Source organism: Ursus americanus, chromosome 16 (assembly GCF_024610735.1).
Source record: "Ursus americanus isolate L20-20 chromosome 16, mUrsAme1.1.p, whole genome shotgun sequence".
Lineage (NCBI taxonomy): Eukaryota > Metazoa > Chordata > Mammalia > Carnivora > Ursidae > Ursus > Ursus americanus.
This window is the reverse complement of record NC_142142.1, coordinates 49947128-49958223: the sequence shown is the minus strand read 5'-3', so window position 1 is coordinate 49958223 and position 11096 is coordinate 49947128. Positions and strand designations below refer to the sequence as shown.

General features: G+C 42.2%; 1 protein-coding gene across 1 annotated transcript; it reads left to right on the top strand.

The window, feature by feature from the left end:
• Positions 1 to 50: 50 nt before the first annotated feature.
• ATP5MG (ATP synthase membrane subunit g) lies at positions 51 to 6485 on the top strand. The gene is made up of 3 exons (XM_045797899.1): positions 51 to 209; positions 4868 to 5028; positions 6283 to 6485. Exons 1-3 carry the CDS (start codon positions 158 to 160, stop codon positions 6379 to 6381), a joined length of 312 nt encoding a protein of 103 aa, XP_045653855.1. The 5' UTR covers positions 51 to 157; the 3' UTR covers positions 6382 to 6485.
• The last annotated feature ends 4611 nt before the right edge of the window (positions 6486 to 11096 follow it).

Here is an 11096-nt window from a genome sequence, read left to right as displayed (position 1 = left end):
CTAGATTCCGGAAAGATAACAGGACACCTAAATACCTTGGACCGGCGCGGAAAGAGGAGGCCTGACCTTGGAAGCGGAACGGGGGTCCTACGGCGGGTCCTTCCGGGGGGTGACATTCACCGGCCGTCGGGGGCGACGGATCTTCCAGCCTGGAACCATGGCCCAGTTTGTCCGTAATCTCGCGGAAAAGGCCCCGGCGCTGGTGAACGGTGAGCCCGGCGGCGGACTGCCGGGGCGGGGGGGCCTGAGAGGAAGACGCGGCCAGTGGTACCTCGAGGCCCCGCAGGAGCCGGGGCGGGACGGCCGGGTTGGAGGGGGAAGGGAGCAGGGGCCGGTCTGCGACTCTTCTCTAGCCTTTCCTCCCGCCTGGCCTGCAGCTTGGGTTCTCTGTACGTCCTAGAAGTTCGGGATTCTAACCGCGACAGGGAAGGAGGGAAGGAGGGAAGGGGTGTGCGGGAAGGCTGGAGTCGCCCGCCACTGCCGCCAAGACGCCCCCTTCGATGTCGAGAAGTGGGAATATGGAGGGTATGGCCCTGCGGCAGGTCGAGGGGAAAGGACGGGAGAGGCAAGTGAAAGTCCCTTCAATTCGGCCGCATTAGGTTGTGTGGTTCTCAAATGGGGTATCTGGAAGTCTGCATACGTTTTTAGGGATAGGTGTGCTTTTGAACGTTGACTTTGCCTGCTGTCCTGGCCACATTATGAAATGGTTCTTTAATATAATGGAAATTTTTGGTGGAATTGGACTTTGTGGACGAGTATCCCTGCTCCCACAAACAGAGGGAGGTGTGTAAACAGTAATCTTTAGCATCCTGGTTTAATATTCATGGAGCTTTTCAGCTTGAAAAAAAACCGAAGTCTTAACTAGCAGACCGTTGTACTTCAGAATAACCCTGAATAGTCACAGCCCTGAGTCGTAGCCTTTTCTGTCAGGAAATATTGCAGTCGGCTGCTGGGTAGCAAGCTACTCCATTTTATTTCCAAAATGGGATGAAGTAAACTGAGGGAAGCGCGTTCGCTGGATGTGCTATATTCTGGTGAGCGGTTGAAGCACAGATCTCTACATAGCTTTCACTCAAATTTGATTCTGAAATGGGAATGGAAAAGAATTTTCTAAATACATGTAATATTTTTGAACCTGTTTTACTGATTGGTTTCTTATTCATCTTCTCCTTCCTTTGCTCGCATCAGCAGCCAGTGAGTTATTGAAGGCCTCACAGTCCCAAATACAATAATGCTTGAGTCTCTCCTACACAACCCCACAGTCGACTAATTTACACATTAAGTTTCAGGTGGATTTATTTTCCAGAACATGGCTTTCATGTCTTTCAGGTGGTGGGATTGCAAACTAATTTTAGTTAATCCAAAAAGAAGACAATACCAAAAGAAAATTTTATTAAGAAACAAACTCTTTCCTACATTGTTGTAATTAAAAGAAACTGTTATTCTTCCAAAAGTACTCAGAATGGAGAACTCAGCTAGGGCCAGACTGTTAAATGTGAAATATATTTTGCTTTGTAACATAACTCAGTGTATGAAATGTGAATGTTAAGTATCTAATAAAAAATTGGGGCACCTGGCTAGCTCAGTCAGTGGAGACTGCAACTCTTGATCTTGGGTTGTGGGTTCAAGCTCCACGTTGGGTGTAGAGATGACTTAAAAATAAACTCTTTTTTAAAAAATTACTAACGGACGCCTGGGTGGCTCAGTCAGGTCATGATCCCAGGGTCCTGGGATGGAGTCCTGCATTGGTCTCCTTGCTCAGCGGGAAGCGTGCTTCTCCCTCTCCCTCTGCCTGTTGCTCCCTCTGCTTATGCTCTCTCGATCACTGTCAAATAAATCTTTAAAAAAAAAAAAAAAATTTACTGACTATAGGAGCACCTGGCTGGCTCAGTCTGTAGAGCATGACTCTTGATCTCTGGATCATGATTTCGAGCCCCATGTTCAGCAGAGTTTTGTTGTTGTTGTTGTTGTTTTATATATACAGAGAGAAAGGGTTTACTTTTTAAAAAAATTAATGGCTGCATCTGTTAATTCCCCTGGGGGCACAAAAAAGCTAACAGAAATAAGTTTATCATCAGACTTCCCCAGAAAAGTCAGAGTAATTTTTTTTTCCTTTTTACTAAACTTGAGACGTTATTGGTATTTTACCAGTCTTCTTTCCATTTATCTCCTTCTGTTCCAAGAGCCTATCCAGGTTCCACATTGTATTGAGTTGTTAATCTCCCTAGTTTCCTCTGATGTGTAACACTAATGACAGTTTTTCTTACTTTCCACGACCTTGACAGTTTTTAAGGTATCTATGCAGATACCTATCTAGGTATCCTATAAAGATGTTCTCCAATTCGGATTTGTCTGGTGTTTTTCTTGTAATTAGTCTGGAGCTATGGGTTTTGAGAAAGAATACCACAAAAGTGAAGTGCTATAATCACATATCAGGATTACGTGATACCCATATAAGATCACTGGTGAAATTAGCTTTCATCATTTGGTTATGGTAATGTTGCTAGGTTTCTCACTGTAAAGTTACTGTTGTTTTCCCTTCGCATAATCTGTTCTCCAGAAGCAAGTAACTAGGTCTAGTCCGTCGCATGTGTTGAGGGGGCAGGGAGCAGCTGCCAACAGCAGGGATTCCATCTCCTGTAGGAAGGAGTATTTACATATAATTAAATGGAATTCTGTGAGAAAGATTTGTTCTTCCCTGTTTGTTTATTCAGTCATGTATTGTATGGACTCACGTACATTTATTTCCTACTTCTTACCTCCAGTAGCATGTTACTTTGTTCAAATTGTTGCAGCCTTGACCATTGAGAACTCTTTCAGGTTGGCACCTCTGTCCCATTGACTTACCCCCTTTCTTGTACTACAAAATCCTTCAAACTCATGTTACATTTTCCCTGCCCCAGCCTTAGAATCAGCCATTTCTCCAAGGAGCCCTAGTTTCTTTTGTTGGACAATGGTACTTTGAAACCAAGATCTAGGCACTGAGTGTCTTTCTTGCTGCTAGACTGCTAGAATATCATTGCTTCTAGGCCCTCTTAAGGGTGTGTGTGTATAGTAACCCATGTGTAATATATGCATATACATGGTTGTTTCTGTATCTGTCCATCTGTAGATATATTAAACTACACATGAGTTCATAGAATGTCTCCAACTCTAATCCAGTACCATGGGATTTATTCTTCTTTTCTTGCCTATTTGTAACTTTCCTCTCCTGCAGTGAGAAACCTGGCTCCCGTCATCCACCATTCATTTACTTATGTTTTATCCATCCCTTGTATATATGTAAAGCAGTTTCAAACTTTTTAACATGTACTCCCTGAGAAACAAATTTACCAAATAAAGTACAGTGTGTACAGTGTACTGATTTTTTTTTAAGGGTGAAAGTGTTGAAGATAATTTTACAGACAATCACACAAGATTTTGTACTCTGTGATAGCCCCAGCTTACAGGCACTGTCAGTTCTATGTAGATAACTATCCGTGAGAGCCTTGTGTCTGCTTGGATTTAACCGTGGCCTTAAGCACTAAGGATGGTGCAGATAGTAATTCTAAGAGTAGTGAAATAGCCAAATCCAGGAAGCTAATAATAGGAAAAGTACCAAGAACCTTGGATAATCCATCTTTGTTGTGTTTTTGGGGGGGGGGGTTAAGATTTTATTTATTTACTTCAGAGAGAGAGAGTGTGCACACAAGCATGGGGGGGGTGTGTGCAGAGGGAGAAGCAGACTCCCTACTGAGCAGGGAGCCCAGTACAGGATCCCAGAACTCTGGGATCATAACCTGAGCTGAAGGCAGACGCTTAGCCTCATAAGCCACCCAGGTGCCCTCCCCATCTTTGAACAGTAGACAGTTCATGGATGTTCATGCAAGTGTGCTGTTTTTATTACGTTTGTCATGTAACTTTTTTTATAAAATGCTTTTCTCGGGATGCTGGGTGGCTCAGTCAGTTAAGCATCTGCCTTTGGCTTAGGTCATGATCCCAGGGTCCTGGGATCGAGTCCCACATCTGGCTCCTTGCTCAGCAGGGAGCCTGTTTCTCCCTCTGCTGCTCTCCCTGCTTGTGCTCTCTTGCTGTCAAATAAATAAATAAAATCTTTAAAAATTAAAAAAAAATAATAAAATTTCTTTCTCTTGCTGAAATCACTGCCATAATCTTACATCTACCCTGGTTATTAAGATTTTTTTTTCTCTTAAATAGTAACTACCTTGAGGAATTTCATAGTAATAGATTTGAGTTTGGCTGCTCTGAACAATACATGTAGGTTTTATTTTTATTACTTGTGTTGTTTTGAAGGAGGAGCAGCTGGGCTTTTGTTGAAGAAAGATTTAATTCACATATTGATGAGGATACCAGAAATGGGCCCTAATTGGTGTAATTCCATCTGGATTTGTAGCCAACATTGTGACAAGTTTTAATCTTAAGGATGCCGTTCCGTGTAGCTCCTTACCTCCCCTTATGCACTTTTTCCCTCCAAATCTTCTGCTCTTTCTACCAAGAAAATATGGTTACATTGTGTCTGTTCTCTTGCTTCTGAATCCAACTTCTTGTAACTTTACAGTTAACTAGATTTGCCATTCATAAACGAAATAACAGTACTAGCTGGCCACTAGTGAAGTCCTGACATAATTGAATGTGCTTATAGCTTCCTGCCTGATTGAACTTCCCTGTGACACAGGTGTTCTGCATCTTTAAAAGCCTCTTGTTACCAGGGAGCAGCTTTGACTTTTCACACTGGGTGCACATTTGGTACAAGCAGTGAATGAATGTGATGCATGAATAAATATTTGTGTCCAGCCCACACATCTGCTTCTTTCGGTCTCTAGTGAGTTCATCCTGGTTTTTTGTTTTGTTTTGTTTTGTTTTCCAGCTGCTGTGACTTACTCGAAGCCTCGATTGGCCACATTTTGGCACTATGCCAAGGTTGAGCTGGTTCCTCCAACCCCTGCTGAGATCCCTACAGCTATTCAGAGCTTGAAAAAAATAGTCAAGAGTGCTCAAACTGGTAGCTTCAAACAGCTCACAGTTAAGGTAACTATGGGCTAAATGGAAACGTATGTGCATAACAGAAAATGTCTTCCCTTGGGATTTTTCTGATTGTTTTGATTAATATATGTATTTTCCAGTGAGGCTGAAATCTACATAATGAGAGATAATCTGTTTCTTGACTGCTGAGAAAGATATTTACCTTTCTAATTTTGTCATCTGGGTTGAAATAATTCAGCTATTTTGTGTCTTCATTTCCTATTAGGCTTAAAACAAAGAAAGGGGCATTTTTACTGGGCAACTTTTTTTTCCTCTCCTATTTTGGTAAGTGTACTAAAATAGGATGGCTTACTTTGCTGATTCTATACTTTTTTTCATCTGTAGGCTGGAAATACTTCCAGTTTAGCCAAAAGATCTCTTGGACTAAAATAAAAATACCAAAACCTAGCAAGCATATCATGTAATATGAAGGGTTATTGAATTGCATTAAAATAAAATCTAAAGATTGTAAGAATTGGAACTTAGATTTTATGTTTGCTTGCTTGAGCCAAACAGAGGATACAGAAAGCCTAAAATAACTAAATTACTGCTGACTTGAGAATCTGCATCCTGGAAAATATAGTTATTTTTCAGACCTCCAGTATTTCTGGTGTAGTTTGAAGGGGAAAATTAAAATTCACATCCAGGTGCTAAAAGGAAAGGCCCAGTTTTGTTGGGGGAGTACTTGTCAGCTAGTTTCCAGATCTGTAGCCGCACTTGCATGCGACGTTGCTTTTTCTCTAAGGGCAATAAAACATGGATCTGTGAAGCTGAGTCATTACTGAATACTCTGAAAGAGTTAAACCAAATAATACATGAATAAAGGGGAAGACAGAGCTCTTCATCTCTCAACAAATTCTCTTTGGCCAGACAGAAATGTCTATTCAGAGACTTACCTCCCTATAGCCATCCTTTCATATGAGTGCCCTGTCTAAATGTGTCAGCTATTTCCAGGATGTGGGTTGTTTTAGGGCTCATAAAGTGTCTCATAAACTAATAATGAAAGGGTTAAGTCAGTTCAGGTCTTTAAAGAATGCTTTGAAAGAATTTATAAGCTCTGGACTACTTACCTTACATAATTGAAAGTTCAAGTGTTCTCAGCAGTTGAACAAAGTTAACATCAGTAAATCTTGACTTTGGCTAACACTGCTCTCTAAATGAATAGCATCCTTATATTCTCTGTTACTCAATCCTGGAGAAGAATACTTTTAAATACATAAGGAAAAAAATGTACATTAAAATTTGTGCTGCTTTTTTCAGGAAGCTCTGCTGAATGGTTTGGTGGCCACCGAGGTGTGGATGTGGTTTTATGTCGGCGAGATCATAGGCAAGCGTGGCCTCATTGGCTATAATGTTTGAAGACCAATCTTTAACATCTGTTTATATGTGGCTTATTATTTGAGTGTTCTTGGACCATGTGTGACCAGACTGGTATTTGAATAAAAGAAGCTAATGTATCAAAATCAGTGTTTTCTCTATCAGACACGACATGGAAGGATCACAGTTTCTTTTGATGATAAGATGGATTGTCTTGCTCTAAGGGCATGTCTTTTGCTTAGCTTAAAATTGGAAAGGATACATGTGAATATACCAACCTGGTAAATACATTTATGAGGATAACATTCTAATTTGAAGGTTTGAAATATATGATAAATTTCTTTTATTTCCAGAATAGTCAGGGGAAAGGTCTTGGGAAAACGAGGACTTGGTACAGTAGGGAAAACAGTAATACCACATGCCAAAGTGCAATAGTGAAGTCATGTCCGTAATATAAAGAATAAGATTTGGATGGTTTCTCTTTGCTAGAATCAGAGATAGACCTTTTTGATAACACCTGCATTTACAAGTGCAGAATATTTGGTGGTGGTATTCTAAGTATCTTTATACCATCTTTGACACAAGGACACAGCTGCTACTGAGAGCCACCACCTCCTTTTTAAATATAATTTTGATGTGTGTCATGTCATTAATCAGTTATGATTTTTAGAACCTATCTTTACAAAAAAATACCCTATGGATATTTAAATAGTTATAAATTTAGCATCCTCCATGGTTCTAAATAGTACATTATGTCCTGAAATAATAGAAATGCTTGTTGTCCGTCTTCTTGAGCTGTTTTATTGAGGATATAGGAGAGACTTAATCATTCATTGGCTTTTCTGGGGATTTTACCATCTTTGAATGGTTTATTGGTACATTTCTAAATCCATCGTAACTCCTGCAGCCATTGCAAAACATGCATTACCAGCTAATGAGAGCCAGAAGCTAACTGCGTATTGGAAAAGCATCATGGCTCACAGTGCGGTATTAATCCTTTAGTGGTATTGAACATTTATCCAGTCAGTCCCAAATTTATCCACTGCACTTGGAAAACCGCTAGCTTAGTCCAGGGCAGTTTTCCTGAGTGATCAGCAGGAGTGTCTCCACAGAGGCTGCTGCTCTTCTGAAATGCAGTCATGCCTTACTGCTTGCTTACTGCGGCTCACAGTAATCACAGGTGGTCAAAACTGAAACTGCCCCTTCAAAAGGCATCTGGTAACGTCAAGTATGCACAGCAAAAGACTGAAAATTACTGACTGCTACAGTCATGGTGATCTTTAGGAGTTTTTCCATTTCATACAGTGAGTATTAAAATTAACAAAAAAAATTTAAAGGTATGAGATCAGCTAGCACTAATAACCTACAAGGCCTCGTTGATTCATAACATGTATTTTTTTTTTTTTTGTAACCATCTGGTCACCCCCAGAAGGTCCTCAAAATAAACATTTACTGCTCACTTCACTGCAACTTCCTCCTCTGCCATCCAGCACACCTCCAGTGTGTGGTGGCTAATGGTGCACATACAGTATTTTCTTAGGCTAAAACAGCAGTGGGCTCCTTGAAGTGGCACCTTCACCTCACTAGCCAGTTACCTTTTGCCCTCCTGAACCCCAAATGTCTTGTCTCCTAGTAAAGAACTGTTGAGGCTGGCTTTCACTGAATTTGTGGGTGCCAAGTGTCTGCCAATGGCCACTTCAGCATCCCTCAGATATTCATTGTGTGCCTCCTAAGTCCAGGCACTATCCTAATAGTAGAGGCGTTCGTGAAGACTGTTACCTGTTTCAGTGTTTGGTCTGGTGAGACACGTAATTAAGCATGCAGTTACAACAACGTGAGAAGTGCTATAATGAGGGAAGTGGAAGGTATGCTTGAAAGAGTGTAACCCAGACTTGAGAAGGGGTTCAAGGGAGGCTGTCAGAGGAACCCATATCAAAAGTAAACCAGAAGAGTAAGAGGCAGCCAAGAATGGGACATGGTATACTGGGCAGGTAGAACAGCCTTTGTGGAGGCTATTAAGTCAGGGGCGCCTGGGTGGCTCAGTCGGTGAAGCGCCTGCCTTTGGCTCAGGTCATGATACAGCCCTGCTTGTGCTCTCTTGCTCTCAAATAAATAAAATCTTTAATAAAAAAAAAAAAGCTATCAAGTCAGAAAAAATCCCGCACATTGGAGGTTGTGAAAAAACGTACACGTGACTGAATCTCCAGGTAGAAGTAGCGATGTAAGATCAGAGAATGGGGACCAGATCATGAAGTGCCTTTTATGCCATACCAAGGATCAGGCTATCTTAAGGCCAGTGTGTGGAAAACCATCGAAGGATTTTGACAAGGCACAATTTCTGCCCTCCATTTGTCTGGTCTAACAGCAGCGGGCGTTTTCAATTCCAGGTAACAGAAGCCAGGACAGAAACCTGCATGGGGTGTATCTAAGAGCACAGGTGGCCAACCACTTTGCTCAGTAGGTAGGAGCCCAGATATTCTTAGCACAAGGCATCAGAGAAGAGGGGAGATGACAGCTGCTCAAGTTCAAGCCAATTACACATGTATGTCAGTGACTATGGTCTGAAGGTAGGATTTCTCAGGAAACCACTCTGTAAAACGTTTTTCCACATACATGTCAATAAATATCAGAGCCTTCAGGTGATGATCCCAGGGTCCTGGGATCGAGCCCCACATAGAGCTCTCTGCTCAGCAGGGAGCCTGCTTCTCCCTCTGCTGATCCCCCTGCTTGAACTGGCTCTTTCTCTCTCAAATACATAAAATCTTTTAAAAATAAATAAATATTAGAGCCTTTGATGAGGCTTTCATTTTAAGATCACATTGAATGTGAAACTGTCCCCTATTGCAACTTAATTCTTTGTTCTATACACTACACACTCTCCTTGGATAACAGTTTCTCCTTTCTTTTCCACTCCTTTCTTATATACCTAAGTTTCTTCTACCCTGATTTCTGAGGATAGCTCAATGCAAGTTACTTTCTCCATATTTCATATTTGTACAGCACTTCACATCTTCAAAGCACTTGCACTGATTATCTCACTTCGCCCTCGACTTTCCCCTGAGGTACGTAGCTTAAATGACACCCATCTAACAGGAATTAAGCAGCAGAAACATTAAATGATTTGGCTAGGATCCCGAGTAGTAAGTGGCACCCCAAATTGGGCCCAGGTAATGAATGACCCCATGTTGTATTCTATCCCCTGACTTTAGGCCTGACCACCTGGCAGACCCTGTGTTGCACTTTCAGAGTTCCATTCTATATTAATGTTCCGTCTCTTCCCAGGCCTCTTTGGCCCTACTACCGGGCTACTTCAGCTTTAGTGCCCCATCCGATGTCATCCTACCTAATCTGAAGTGATACCTAACTTTGTGAGAATTATTTCCTAAGTAGTATAGTTTTTATTCCCACCAGAAATGCATTGGTCCAGTTGTGATCACCCAAGATAACTACAGTAGTAGTTCCTCCAGATGTTCCCTTAGCAGGGAACTCACACTGACCTACCTACCTCCTACTACGAAAATATTGCCATGGAAGACCCTTGATGATCTGCCTGCAGCCTTGCCTTAATCTCATGCTGCTACCAGCCTTTGCTTCAGCCGCACAATTTCCAAACAGTCCCCATAAAAGCCAGCTTTAAATCTGATCGTATTACGTACCTGCTATCCCTGATTGTTGCAGTTTATCAGTCACCAAACCATTCTTTCTTTTTTTTTAAGATTTTATTTATTTGAGAGAGCATGCATAAGCAGTGGGTGGGGGTTGCGGCAGAGGGAGAGAATCTTCAAGCAGACTCCCCACTGAGCACGGAGCTCGACTTGAGGCTCCATCCCACGACCCAAGAGATCATGACCTAAGCCAAAACCAAGTGTTTGACACTAAACTGACTGAGCCACCCAGGCGCCCGCAGCCATTCTTCCTTTCCTCCTTCCCTCCCTCCCTCCTTTCCTCCTCCCCTCCTTCCCTCCCTTTATTAAGATTTTATTTATTTGTCAGAGAGAGAGGGAGAGCACAAGCAGGGGGAGCAGTAGGCAGAGGGAGAAGCAGGCTCCACACTGAGCAGGGAGCCCGATGTGGGACGCGATCCTAGAACCCCAGTACCATGGCCTGAGCCAAAGGCAGACGCTTAACCGACTGAGCCACCCAGGCGCCCCCATTCTTTATTTCTTGACAATTTTTTTTCTCCTGGCTCACTGTCACTACAAAACTGCTTACATCTTAATAATTGGCAACTTCAACATTCACGTGGATCAGTAGTTTTCAAAGTGTGGTCCCTGGACCACAGCAGCAGCAATATCACCAGGAAACTTAGAAATGAAAATTCTCAGACTCAGACCTAGAAACTCCGGGGTAGGATCTAGCAACCTATGTTTTAACTGGTTCTCCATGTGATTCTGACACATGCCCAAGTTTGAAAACCACTGACATGAATGAACCAACAAACTAGCCTCTCGGCTCCTGTTAAAGTCCATTGATCGGATCTTTCACCTTCCTTGGGCACTCATTCCCAAGTCATTAGCCGTCTTTTCAACCACTCCACAGCTTGAATTTCATGCATCCCTCTCTGCCTGCCTGTATCTTGCCAGCCCATTTCCTCTAACATAGTAGTTTGGAGTCACTGTGACCATCAATAAATGGATGCTACCATCTCCCTCACCATCCTGATGTCTTCCTTTCTTTCCTTACCCGACTTACTATATTCCATGGTCAGTCACGATCACTCTCGTGAATATACCCCCAGCATCCTTGCCTCTCACTCA